This window comes from Zea mays, chromosome 10 (genome assembly GCF_902167145.1).
Source record: "Zea mays cultivar B73 chromosome 10, Zm-B73-REFERENCE-NAM-5.0, whole genome shotgun sequence".
In the NCBI taxonomy this organism is placed as follows: domain Eukaryota; kingdom Viridiplantae; phylum Streptophyta; class Magnoliopsida; order Poales; family Poaceae; genus Zea; species Zea mays.
The window spans coordinates 19,544,587-19,558,749 of NC_050105.1; the positions used below are offsets into that span (position 1 = coordinate 19,544,587).

The 14,163-nt window shown below is 40.8% G+C and overlaps 1 protein-coding gene and 1 pseudogene across 1 annotated transcript; one reads left to right on the top strand and one right to left on the bottom strand.

Moving 5' to 3' along the window:
* Positions 1-3,910: 3,910 nt before the first annotated feature.
* Positions 3,911-5,531, top strand: LOC103640921 (polyadenylate-binding protein 3). The gene is made up of 5 exons (XM_020545301.1): positions 3,911-3,936; positions 4,127-4,214; positions 4,998-5,135; positions 5,241-5,362; positions 5,438-5,531. The coding sequence occupies exons 1-5, from the start codon at positions 3,911-3,913 to the stop codon at positions 5,484-5,486; spliced, it is 423 nt and encodes a 140-aa protein (XP_020400890.1). The 3' UTR covers positions 5,487-5,531.
* A 2,250-nt stretch (positions 5,532-7,781) lies between these two features.
* Positions 7,782-13,206, bottom strand: LOC109942770 (vacuolar-sorting receptor 1-like; annotated as a pseudogene).
* Between the last annotated feature and the right edge of the window lie 957 nt (positions 13,207-14,163).

The following is a 14,163-nucleotide window of genomic DNA, read 5'->3' on the forward strand; positions in this document are numbered from 1 at the left end:
TACAGGCGCCCGTGGAGCGCGCTGCCGTTGAGAGCCCGCTGCTGCCGTTGCCTGTGTAGAGTGGTGATGTTTGGCCAATGTACGTTTGGACTTGTGGACTTTATTTGGATTGTATGTGATGATGTTTGGACTACATATTTATTGTATAAGATATTGTGTGTATGTGATGATGTAGGCTTAAAAATATAAAACATGTTCTGAAGGCTTCTCATCTAGGGAGTGACGAGTGACCTAGAACAGGTTTTATATTTTTTTTAAGAAACAAGTAAGAACCTCGATTTGACTAACGTACTTATTAGTGCCATGTAGGATATGTTTGCCGACACTCTGATATACTTAAAGTCATGTGGCAACGCCAACGGGTCCACGGGAAATACCACATGGCCTTAAGAACGTCGGCCACGCATGCCTACGTACTTAATGTCATAAGTACATTGGTCCCCGACGTTCTTCCGAGAAGTGTGTGTTAGCTGCCACGTGGCCAGATTTTAAGTAGACTTCCTATCCCACTCACTAGCTTACTTCATATTTCAAACTTCACTTTATAAACAGTGCAAAACAATACTTTACACGACCAAATACACGGCCAGCTGGAGATAGCCTACGTCGATCTCTCAACATACATATGGCCAAACCTGTTACCCATGCTAGCTGCTACATGGACCGATTCTAAGTACATCGGCTAACAAAACCGACGTACCTAACTTATTAAGTATGTCGGTCCGGACGTACTTACTTGCATTAGATGAAGTACATTGCTTAACCGACGTATTTATCTAGCTTAAGTACTTTAACCTATTAGATGGGAAAATATCTTATGCAATCGCTTATATTGGTGCAAGCGTGCAATCAAGCGGTTTGGTGCATCTAATCTATATCTAATGATGACTGTTATTTTATAATTAACCCCTTCCACCTAAAACATAGTACCTATTGTACTTTTAACCCCTTCCATATGAAACCGTTGGATCTAGATTAGAATGTCTGGATAGTTTAATTGCACGCTTGCACCAAAATGAGTGATTGCACAGGATATATCCTCCTATTAGATGAAGTACGTTTGGTTTGGCCGACGTTCTTTAAAGAACGATTTCCTGTGGTTGACGACGATGGTGGTGCGTGGTAGAGTATGTTAAGTCCTCGATAATGACAGAAGTGAGAGTCGTTTAATTTATGTTCAAGTCACACCGTTTGCATATCACTGTTATTGAATGGCTGCTAAGGTCCTGCGTAGCGTAGCAGCCCCATATGCACATGCGGCAGCCAAGAAAATTGTTTTATAACAACAGTAATGTAATTGACTATTGCGTACACCTAACCTAGCACATAATACAGTCATTGGCTATGTTTGAGGTTGAACGTTCCCTCTTCGTCCATGCGCATGGGTTTGCATGGAAACTTCTCCAGCGCAGCTTCTTGCATGATGTACATACTAGTGTTTGATGCGCGCCTTGCGCACGTTGTTTTGTTGTCATCAAATCAAAATGTGTATATAATAAAGAAGGATGATATATACGAAGGTATTGAGATAACACAACAATGACATTTCCTTTTTTTACAAACAAACCGAAGATGTGATGATATATACTCACTCCGTTCTAAAATATATTTTTTCCTAGCCCATATTTTGTCTATATTCATTCAAATGATAATAAATATAGACATGCATGAAAAATACATTCATATATTACTTAATGAATATATATTACTTAATGAATATGTAATTAGTCTAAAATAAATTATATTTTGGAACGGAGGGAGTATATAATTTTGGTACCAGTTCAAAGTTGTACATCGTCAAAAATATATAAGTTGTAATGATATGTTATCGTTATCTTCATGAACAAGGTAGCCTTGTTTTGTACTCATGAAAATACACCACTTCGTCAAATGGTACTAAACACCCAAACAGACAAATAACTCTTGTATTGTTTCTATACTAAACATGCATCATAAAATGGTACTAAACTCCATCAAATGGCCCTAAACATGCATTGTCACGACTTGCGGATGTCTCAAATAACACTTATATCTGTACACATGAAAATACACCTAAATATCCTAGACAACTTCTCTTTGCCATCTCTCACACATTGCTACCGATATTACTATAACTGCGCACCCTTCTAAATTATGTGAACAAAGCCCACTATACGGTTTGACACCATAAAATTCTCACATGTTACTCTCTCCTAAATTATATGATTTTGTTCTACTGGTTGCAGGAATTAGGTTAAGAATACCAGTGGGCAAGCATAAACTAATGATGAAAAAACCATAGCATGAATGATATGCCGAACTCAAACAAGCCTGACTAAGTATTTCATTCAACCATTCATGGTTCACGCAAGGCTTAGATTTTGGAAGATAAAAGTCAGATGTAAAATGTTACATGTTTGTGACTGGTGTTAAACTGGTTCTTAACCGGCTAAGTAGCGATTTCAGACTTGAATAAATAATTTCTTAGATGAAAAGGGAGAAGAATGCTAACCTTAGTGGAATTTTTTATAAATATGTATAATGTCCAATTTCTGCCAGTCTTATTGATTATTTTAGAGCAGTCGATGAGAGAAGAAAATTGATATGACCAAAATTGAATTGACCACCTCAGATAAGTGTAGTTCTCAAATGGCATATAGAATACCTTGAATCATAAAACATACCAGGTCTCTCAACTATATTATACAGTCCAGGAAGTCAAAGAACATATCTTGTGATAGGAATGCATCAATGACCTCTCTAATCTTTGCTTTTTATTGTGTGTTTAGCTCAGTTACGTATGGGAGAATTCAGGAACATGTACGGCTGTTGGCTGCAACGGTTCAAACTTTAGTCCGGCAAAATTAAAAAAATACAATATGGTAATACAAACATTACAAACGAACAGGACAGGAAATAAGCATATATGTCTACCAACTACTGGCTTACTGACATAACAGAAAAGATCAATTAAGAACTACGAGGAACCATGAGTGATGGCATCAGTAGCTCAGTCAGGCACAACGACCTCTGTCTCCATGGCTTCGTGATTGATGTGTCGTGGCGGCGACTGTCGGGGTTCCAGCGTGGCCGACGACGCATGATCAAGGTTTTCAAGGCACAATGCTGTAAAATATGTAAACCTTAATCTGTAGGGTAGACCAAAGATAAAAGAATGATGATAAATAGTGATAGAAAATCAAGATAGAGCATATGAGCACCTAAATTCAGCAGCATGAATTGTGAGATGTATCGCTGAATCATAATTTTTTCCTAATTATGGCTATTGGCGCATGAAAATGCTTGTAAGGACAATCTAAGTAACTATAATAATATGTAAACCTTATTATGATTAAAACATAATATATACAGTCGACATCCGTCAATGGGAGAAGAAAACTTAATTTACCACCTCAGATAAGTACAGTTCCCAAATGGCATATTTTACCTCGAATCATAAAGCATTGCAGGTCTCTAAACTCTATTGTAAATATTTTGTCACAGAACAATTAAGAGACAGTTAGAATAATGTAAAGTTTTTTCATCTAATATTGACCTTGCAGTATAAAAATAATTCATTAGCTCTAATGATATTTGTGGTAGATGTTTGATGCAAATTCAAACATGCTTTGAGAACCAATGAATAGATAAACTCACCAGAACTAGAGATCCCTTCCAACAAGCACCAAGGACAATAAAGTTCAGAAGTTTGTCTTCCAAGCGACTTAAGACTTTGTCCAAAACAGAAGATGCATCTAAATCCCGACAAGAGAAATTAGGAGTTCCACAATTCCAATAGTATATTGTAATTTTGTGATGTTTTCTCCTAGTTTTGGAACCTTTAAATTAATAGAAGCATCTAGATGCAGAATTTCTTGCAGTCTACGCAATAATTCTGCCCTAGCGTAATCAACCCAACCACAACACAGAGATGACCCATTTCTACATAATGCATAGGTAATATAAGCTGATTAATAAACATTTGTGCACTATGCAAACCAGAACTGTAAAACATCCCTGTGGATATGTCATCTGGAAAATAGGAGTGATAAAGAAGCAGAGAAGAGAATTGAATAAAATGAAAAACATAATAACTTGGACGAAACTGGAGATTCCGGATCTTCAGACAACCTGCCTTCATTTTTAGGACACAAGGAACTAATCAAATCATCGCGTACGTGCTGCTGCCGGTTGAGCGACGGGTGAAGAAATTGACCGTCCATCCACGCCGCATGGTAAACCAACTAAACTTAGGCGGTGCTTGGACTTTGGACTAGACATTGGCTGACTATTGTTGTTCTTCAGGGGCGCAAACAACGCAGTGGGTGACGATAAATGTAACCTTCTTCTTGCTGTCGTTGGCATTCCATTTAATGGCTAACATGTTGCCGTTTTTCTTCTTATCTTTACTCCATAAAAGGATTGCTGCATCAATGATACAATGCCTAAATAGAAATACAACTAGCTAACCATCTCTGCTTGATTACTTGAGACTTGAGAAGTAACATAGGATTGTTCATATCAAATTGCTTCGCACAACAAACCCAGCAACAATATTTTCAGATAATATATTCCAGAAATATTTGTACCTAATACAATAATTCTTTCCCCAAAACATAGTTTTTGACAGTCACATACGCATGTCTATCACTAAAAGATTTAGCTAGAAATTACTCAAGGCAGTAATGTCACGAAGCACAGCTCCTTGATCTATTTTTCCAAGGTCACCAGTTGATCATTCTTGGACAAATATCTTTGACATGGATTCAGTTGAACTATAATCAAACCGTGATGGTATACCTGGTTATAAACAAATGTTTGTTTCTGTGTGTTTCATGCCACTGTTAGCTCTTCCCTTTTTGAGTTACTGATGTTGGAACTGTCTAGCCGGCTGTTAAAGTTTCTATTAGAAATAGAATCACTCGTTTCAGAACCTAGCCGGCTGTTTGGATTCAGAATCTGAACAGAGATCTGAACAGAGATGAATTTTCCCTTCACATAATTTAAGTTTTCTTCAGTTACTATATACCATTTACAACCAAACAAAACATGGCTGTTTTGCTTATGTTGAATTTCTGGAACAAGAAGCTGTCCAGGAAGCTATCCAGGAAGCTCTGAACTTGAATGAATCGGAATTGCATGGTCGACAGATTAAGGTTCAGAAATATTTGGCAGAGGCTCAATGCTTTTGCAAGAGATTTTAAAGAAATCTCAACAGCGCTTTTTACTTCTGCTTTACCTTTTTGCTCTGTGCTCCACAGGTTGCGCCAAAGAGGACTAATGTCCCTGGGATGAAGCAGCGTCCACCACGCGGGTATAATCCCTACCATGGCTACCCTTATAGATCATATGGAGCACCGTACTTCCCCCCATACGGTTATGGGTAAGTATTGTGGTGTACTACTGTCAATGTGGATTTCTAGTTTTCTTTCTAACGTAATCGTTTATCGTTTTGCAGGAGGGCTCCTACATTCCGCCGCCCTATGCGCTACAGACCATACTTCTGAAGTACGTACGGGGTAATAATGTTCAATGCAAAACCAGTCATGGTTAGTGGTCAGTCTCAGGAATAATTAAACCTACTGTTGTATCGTTTGCACTGTTCAATATTTGACATTGTTGCGGTTCAACGCTCCTTTATCAGCTGCCTTTTCTAACCTCTGTTCTTGCATAAGCGACATGTAGACACAGGACATAGGGTTACTATTGTTTGCATTTTCTGTCATTCTTGATTCTGACGACCCTATACAGCACTTACCGAATAAGATGCATTGTCAAGCTCTGGGGTGGGTCGGTTAGGACATGGGAGTGGACCGTTCCTTGCTTATTTGTCATAGATTAGTTATATGAAGAGAAGGCATCGTGCATTTTCAGATTGCTACCTCAGTCCTATGGTAGAGCTCTCCTAAATCCAGCGGGAGCTCAGCTAAACAGGTCATAGAAGTGATTTAAGAGGCCGGAAGGTGAAAAAGGTAGAATCCTTTGATTCTGTGAAATGATTCTCCACAATCAATTGTATCTATCAGATAATGAGGTTTTATAGAGAATTAGAATCAGCTCTACCTGTTACGTACACTGTTAAGTCAGCAACGAGCACTTCCTCGGGCAGCTGAGCTCGAGCGACGGCGGCAGCGCGCCGCACCAGCTGCTGCAGCGGGAGTGGGACTGCGGCGGCGGCATCGGCAGCAGGCGCGGGTTGCGGCGCTGGTCCAGGAAGAAGGGCAGGGCGCGGGGACACCGCCGCGGCAGCGGGTTCTGCAGGATGGAGGAGGCCGCGGACTTATTGGGCAGGCAGTCGCAAGCCCTAAACCCTAGCACGACGAACCCTAGCAATGGGAACCGGAAGTGTGAGGGTGGAGGAGAGCTGGGGAGGAATGTGCTTGCCTGGAACCTTGGAGCGCCGCGGAGCAAACACAGCCGGAGATGCGGGGGAGGCGAGTGGAGCGCTGGCGGAGCAAACGCAGCCGGAGACGCGGGGGAGGCGAGATTGGAGAGAGAGCTGGCGAGATTTTTAGAGGAGTGAGGCGAGAGCCGGTGAGAGAAGCCTAGAATCATCCACACACGCCGCAGGCACGAGAACCATCGAATGGCCAACGAGAATGATCGAACGGCGAAGGATTTCTTGCCGACGTGGACTAACGTGAGAGCGGCAATCCTTCCTGCTTTCATATTAAGGAAATATCCATGATGACGAAACCAAGAACAAAGAGTTATCCTACACTAATTAATTAATGCAGCTTATTGTAAGGCTCCAAATTGACCTAGTAAATTATAGAGTGAAGTCACGATTTTATCACAACCTCTACATATGATATCATGACATGTGTAGAAGTTTCATGATTTTTTGACTTTTTATTTTTGTTTTATACAATTTTTAAACAACTTAATGGTAAGTTCACGATCATGTTTAGTGAGCATGGTGCTCGAAGATTCTGTTCTGTTCCTAAAATCGAGATCGTAACTTGTGCTAAATAACATGGATATCATTTTTGCATGCACGGTTTTCCATGTTTCGAGTGACTTGCCGTTTAAATATGAATTATCCAAGGAAATTCAATTAAACGAACTAAATTTAATATTTATAAAAACACTTTTATAATTGAGTCAATATGGTACATGTAGATCTACATAGTGTAACAACACATCACAAAAAGTTTGATAAAAAATAAAAAAACTTTGTCAAGTGTTCAGGAATGACACTCGGCACAGCAAGCTCTGTCGAGTGTCTGAAGCCGGACACTCGGCAAAAAGGCTTCTTTGCCGAGTGTCAAAGCCCGACGCTCAGCAAAGATAACGGCCCTCAGCTTTACACGGCCACTGACGACCCTTTACCGAGTGTCGTTATTTGCCAAGTGTTTGGCACTCGGCAAATGTTTCTTTGTCGAGTGTATTTCTGTGCCGAGAGCCCTGCTCTCGGTAAACGCGGTCATTACCGAGAGTAGAACTTTGCTGAGTGCGGCACTCGACAAAGACTTATTTGTCGAATGCCGGAAAAAAATACTCGTCAAAGGACCAGCACTCGGCAAAGAGCCGGATTCTGGTAGTAAAACCCGTTACCCATGCTAGCCAGCTATATGGCTGGCCGGATTTTAAGTACATCGGCTAACCAGAACCAACGTACTTAACTTATTACTAGGTGTGTGCTCGTGCGTTGCCACGGAAGTAAATCTTAGTGTAAAACATATATATGGGACGATAAACATCACTAAGTTATGTAAAATCCATGTAGTGTAATATCACTGTAACACTAAATATTACAATAGTACATCCAAAGGAGAAGTATGAAAAGAAGCGGTGAGAGAGAGTGTGTGAAATAGGGACCATGCACTTGCATCATACCAAAAGCGTACAGTGTGTATGAAAAGGCATACATAAAAATAGAATACAATAGAACTTATGCAAGTGATCTATTACTTTAGAAATAGATATAGATCAAGTCCTAGTCTCCCTTTGTCAAAGTCTGTGTCCTACTGCCTCACATCTCAATGTGATGAGAATGGATTTGGATCTATCCTTCGTTGTACAGGGCATGTAGTGAGCCATGATGGCACATATCTCTGAATTCATGTACCTCTGTAGGCATATGCAATGCAAGTATAAAATTAGATGCACCCAAGTTATCAGAAGGTAATGAACATCAAAGTGTCAGCATATACTATTTCTTACCCGGGCCCTGTACTTGTACAATGCATATCCTGTGATTCCTGTTGCGACAAGACTGAAGAAGATGACTCACAAGAAGCCCCAGCCAGATTATGATGCTCCACTTTTGCCTGAGTACAATAATCGCCCAATTAGCAACACTTGAGTGTCAAGGTCATGCCTATGTTCAACATAGTTGCTACTTCTGAGATCTGAACTGTTAAGTTGCCAGAGCAAAAATCCAAAATCATGACTCATGTGCCTTGAATAGGTTGTGAGGTAGAGCTAGCAACTTCTGCTAACTTACCACCTCTAAGGTTAACTAATTCAACATGAAAAAAGAGTGACTCAATAATAAGCTGATAGTGTACCTGTATGATGGTTACACATACTTATGCATGTATCATGCTCCTTCATGTAAAGCAAGCCTTCACTGCAGCCATACTCATAGCTTCCCCATGTGTTTTTGCATTTGGATTCTTTGCATTGACACAATCCTTTCCTTACATTCATCAATATCTGTCACAACATGTTTCACATTTACATTCACAAAAGGGAAGTGTGACAAGCCCAATGATATATAATATCGCTCAAGAGAGAAACACAACTCTGAAGAACATTACATCAGAAGTTGTGGAGGACATGCAAGCACTTCTAGAAAGACAAGCCTCGGAAATGTGCCTTACCTTCACATTTGTGCCTACTGCCACCCTTGAATCCATCTAGGTATTTGCAACCATCATCCAGCATATAACAGACCCATAAACAAAATATCAGATTTTAAAGAATTCCTTAATAAAAAGTTGGACAGGGCATTTTTAAGGACAATAAAACCTCAGCTAACACTTAAAGACAAGTAGAGTATGCCCCACTATTCTTGGTATCTTTTCAGCATCCTCAATTAGTAATTTCACATCGTGCAAATCCAGAAGCTAAAAACACACTTTATAATCCATAAGGCTTTATTAACACCTGATCAAAGAAAATGCTAGAAGATGAATCTCCTAATGCTTTGTATGTACCTTCACAAATCAAATTGGACACTCGCAAACTCTTCCATGAATCCTGTATATAAACCGAACAAGTATTGTATGTATAGGCTGTACAAAACAAATATTGTAGTGATTTTAGCAGCCTTATCTTGCCAACAGCCACCATTTTTCTCTAAGCACTCATTTGTTTGTATATCTAAGATCAAAATAAAATGAATATTAAGAGCATGCTACATATACAGATTTCTCAATGTTTTGTTTGCATTCAACAATAATTGTCCTGAAAAAAGAAATATGTTTCTAAAATTTGGTAGTACCTCAATAGAGAATTCACCAGTCTCCGGTTCTTTAGTAAATTGCTGTCAGATCAGCAGTACTCTTTGCATTGTCTAGTGAAGAATAATGTGAGAAACAAATACGAGTGACAAGCTACTGAATAATTGTTCGGTTACCTTTATTTTAGTGAATTTTACCGTATTGCGTATGAAAATTTTGCCTAGGTCTACCCCAAGCTGAAACATGGTAAAAATGGGAATTGGTAGTCATACACACTCGACACTGCAATTGGTTGGCCGAAAGGAAAAAACAAAACAAGCATTTTTTCAGAAGATGGAAAGGGAAAACAAAGGTCCATCAGAACTGCAATGCTCATATACAATTATATGATCTTATGCAGTTCTACTGTCTAACCATGCTACCAATATTTTTATACGTGAAACAAAAAGAAGGTTGTTTTGAACAAAGAGCAAAAAAAGGAAAATGGTCATAATCTTGATTTGTAACTACAACTACTGAACAAGAATAGAAAGAACACAAACTTTGATAGGTTGTGCACCTCGGTGGTGCAGCTGCGCTTGGCGCCGCCGACCTTCTTGTTGCGCTAGGCTCGTCCTCTAGGTCCTATAGAGCAGAGAGGCAGGTGTCCAAATCAGGCGAGATTGGATCGGATCGATGGATGCACTGCAGTGGCAAGCGTGGTCGGGCGTGCCACTCCATCTCACATGCTAATTGTTTAAATCACACATCTTGTTAAGAAAATAGAAAACGCTAAAGCGCTAAAAAAATTCTTGAATGAGCTCAGGCACAAAGAAAAACATTTATTATGACAACCCACAAAGGGAAGTCTCATATTGAGATGGGTAAAAAGAGTATCAAACAGTAAAACACCAAAGCACTCAAAAAAGTCTTGAATGCAGTTAGATAGAAAGGAAAAAACACTTATCATGGCCAGAAATGCACGATTTTGGAACATGACTATTTGCTGTCGTACATAAGCAGTCAAATTACAACTAAGGTGAACCAGAAGTTACCATTCTCGGGGTATACCAGCTTCATCACGAGTCGTGTAGTTGAATGGACCCTTTAGTACACGCCATACTCCTTTATCAAGTCTAATGTTTAAATGAACATTACATTAGTTAGCATGATCTTGTATAAGCATATATCACACACTATATTCATTATTTGTCAATGCAAAAACAAGGTAAAAAGATATCCAAATAGCTTAGACAATATTCTAATTTGTTATAATCATCTGGTTATAGAACATCTTCACCTCTCCATTTTATTCGCTGGTGGTGCACAGAACTGCCCTTATTTCAGAATAGTTGTATAACAGGAGTGTATTTGGATGTTACAACACCAAAGTCACTGGATACTCCTCTCAAAGTTATGTATGCTAATCCCATGCTTTTGCGACAACAAAATATTGAATACGTCTGCATAATGATAAGTCATAAATAGATCATGTCTACATTAGAGAGTGTGCACATACCTAATGTCTGACAGCATGGGACCATTCAAGGCAGTCGCTAACTGCTGGTTGATCCTCAGGTGCAGTTGACAAAACAGATGAACATGAAGTCTCCGTAAAGTCAAAACCTCCAGCCAAGAACTTCCTCGAGCAGCGAGATGTGAGATACATAGGAGCTTGTTGTGTAGGGGGTGTACTCCATATCCTTGCTGAAAATTCTATAACTTCAACAGAGCAAGGTGATGAAACCTGCATAAGTATATAAAGTGGTAATTAAGCAACAAATTGTCAATCAGAAAAACTTCCTTCCTCAATACATGGATGGGACAGACTGTTATAATTGTGCTTAAGTTATCTTGTGTTCACTATGACTGTAAAAGAAAAATCAATGTTCTATAGTGGTTTATTTCAAACCAAAAGGTCAACTAAGAGAGTGTTCACTATGGCTGTAAAAATAAATTCAGTGTTCTGCATACCCATGGTACACTAACACCTCTTCCTTGTTAATAACAAATTCTTTTAACTCATAAGCATACATATGACATCTTGGGCCTTGGTGATGTTTGAGTTGTAGAGCCATTTAGTCCCACAAATCCTAGCATAGCAATGTGCTAAACACATTCACCAAATGACAGTAGTGGTATATTTCTAAAATTGATATGAAAAAATAAGTTCATGACAGGAAGAAACTCTGTGCCAAGAAAGTATGTACCATGCAAAACTATGTGACAATTTAGAAATTAATTGTTTACAAAAAAGACCAATATAAGTTTAGTGGAATATCCGGTGCATGCGCATTGGGGAAATTTGCAAGTCGAAAGAACTGGCTAGCACAAGTATATTAAGCAGACTACAGAAAAGCATTTGTATTCCATTTGACAATACATTCAAGATAAACAAACAAGAGCAGCAAAGGATAAAAGTTGAAAGGACGTCTCGAGCTTGCAGTTTATGTAAATGGCACAATTAACATATGGTGTCATGGTGACGCGACAGCGAAACACCAGCTTGGCAAGGCGACGACTTGTTGACGAGAACAGACCAACTGCTAGCGTTGGACAGATCGACCGGCTCTGATCTGGACTGAATGCTTCGAATTCCATATCTCATGTAAAAAGGGATAAGAAATAAGTTCAGAGTGCTTTTCGAAAGAAAAATAATAATGATGATGCTTTTGGAAGAAATCAACTCAGAGAGAGAAATGTAAAAGCTGGTGACACTGACATTGACTCCTTCAGCCTAGTATTTTGCAGAGCATTTTTAACTGCATCATAGCAGTGCTTCTTACGTTTTAGTTTACTCAATTTCTTTGCACTACAGATTTATAGTTCTGAAATAGCAAAGTCATGTTCCTCGCCCTCCATAACAAGAAGCATGCATTAACAACTGAAATTCAAACATCAGAACATTATCATGAGTAGTACAGGATCATTTGTGTGATCCCTCGCTACATACACAAAAGGGTGCTTTCTAAGCTATATTGCTACCAGCCTCCACTCGCACACAACACCATAAACCTCTCTGAGCGACACAACACAAAATATTCAGGATATTAGAAATTACATGTTGCCATAGGAGCACCGGATTAACTGGCATGCCCACAACAGCGAATTTTACAATAGTGAAACTCCATGGTGGTTATAAGCTTATTCTGAACTAAGGGTTTGGCGTCAGGACACACGCTTGTTAGGACACTGGATTATTCTGAACTAAGGGTTTGCAGTACAACACCAGGAAGCCGCTCATTTGTCCTGAACATCAGCCTATCAAGTCTGTTCCTCTGACCTACAGAATCCCCAACCTGGATTTCTAATAGCGTCACTACAGGAGGAGTGACGGCAAGGTCACGGCGTGACATCCACCTGGATGAATTCACCTGGCATGACATATTTGCTTGCTACGTTGATTACTCTGACATTATCAACATCACATCAAGACATAAAAAATACTGTACCAGGTAAAGATCCTAAGGTAACCCAAGTGGAACACACACAATGAGGATCTAAAATAATTGGGAACTAACCAGTGGATCTCGCGAAGGCATAAGTCATCAAGCACTCACCGGGATGTTTGGGCGGACGGCGACGATGATGTCGTCCTCGATGTAGACGTTGGCCTCCTCCGCGAGGTGCACATTGACAACTGTCTGGTCCTTGATTCGATGGCGCAACGATGTCGCGAAGCCTTAGGCAGCACAAAGAACATCTGCCTCAGCACAACAGCGATCCCTCTCAAGTTTGTAACCATCTGCAGCTGTTGACTCAGGTCGGGGGTGGCTCGTGGCCTAGGTGGCAGGTCGGGGACGTCGGCGGGACTGGAGTTCCCTTCTTCACGGCGCATCGGCGAGTGGGGGCGGGCGCGACAGTCTCGCCATAGAGAATGGAGCAGGGGTGAAGGATGGCGACAATTTCGGCAGTCTTGTCGAGGGGCAGAGGGGGCGGCAGTGTGACGAGGGGGCGGGAAGGGCGACAATCTCGTGGGGGAGGGGGCTAGGCGCGGCCATCCAGTCACGACGGGCGCTGGCGTCGCGCAATGAGGGAGGGGCGGGGAGGGGCATGGTATCCGCAGGCAAGATCAGCTGGCGTGGGCATCAGGGGCTGGGTCCATGCGCGGTTCAAGGAGCAAGATAGAGGGTGTGGTCGTGGGCGGCGGCGGGGGCTGAGTGCCTTGCGCGGGCGTGGGAGGAGGACAGAGGCGGGGGCACGGCGGGGGCACAGAGGGTGTGGACGCACACTTTAGGGTCTTAATAGAGTTGTATAGAAGTATGTCGGCCCGAACGTACTTATTTGCGTAAGAAGAAGTACATTGCTTAACCGACGTATTTATCTTAAGTACTTTAACCTATTAGATGAAGTACGCCGGTTTTTGGCCGACATTCTTTAAAGAACGATTTCCTGTGGTTGACAATGACTATCATTGACGACGATGGTGGCCGGTGATAGTATGTTAAGTCGTCGATAATGACAGAAGTGAGAGTCGTTTATGTTCAAGTCAAGTCACGCCGTTTTCATCTCACTGTTGTCCGTTGAATGCATGGCTGCTAAGGTCCTCCGTAGCAGCCCCATATATGCACATGCGGCAGCCAAGAAAATTAGTTTTATAACAACAGTAATTGACTATTGCGTACACCGTACCTAACCTAGCACATAGTCATTGGCTATGTTTGAGGTTGAACGTTCCCTCTTCGTGCATGCGCATGGGTTTGCATGGAAACTTCTCAGCGCGAGACTTTAATAATAACGTGCTCCAAATCTATCTAATAATAATGTGTAAGTGTTACTGTCATTGACGATGGTG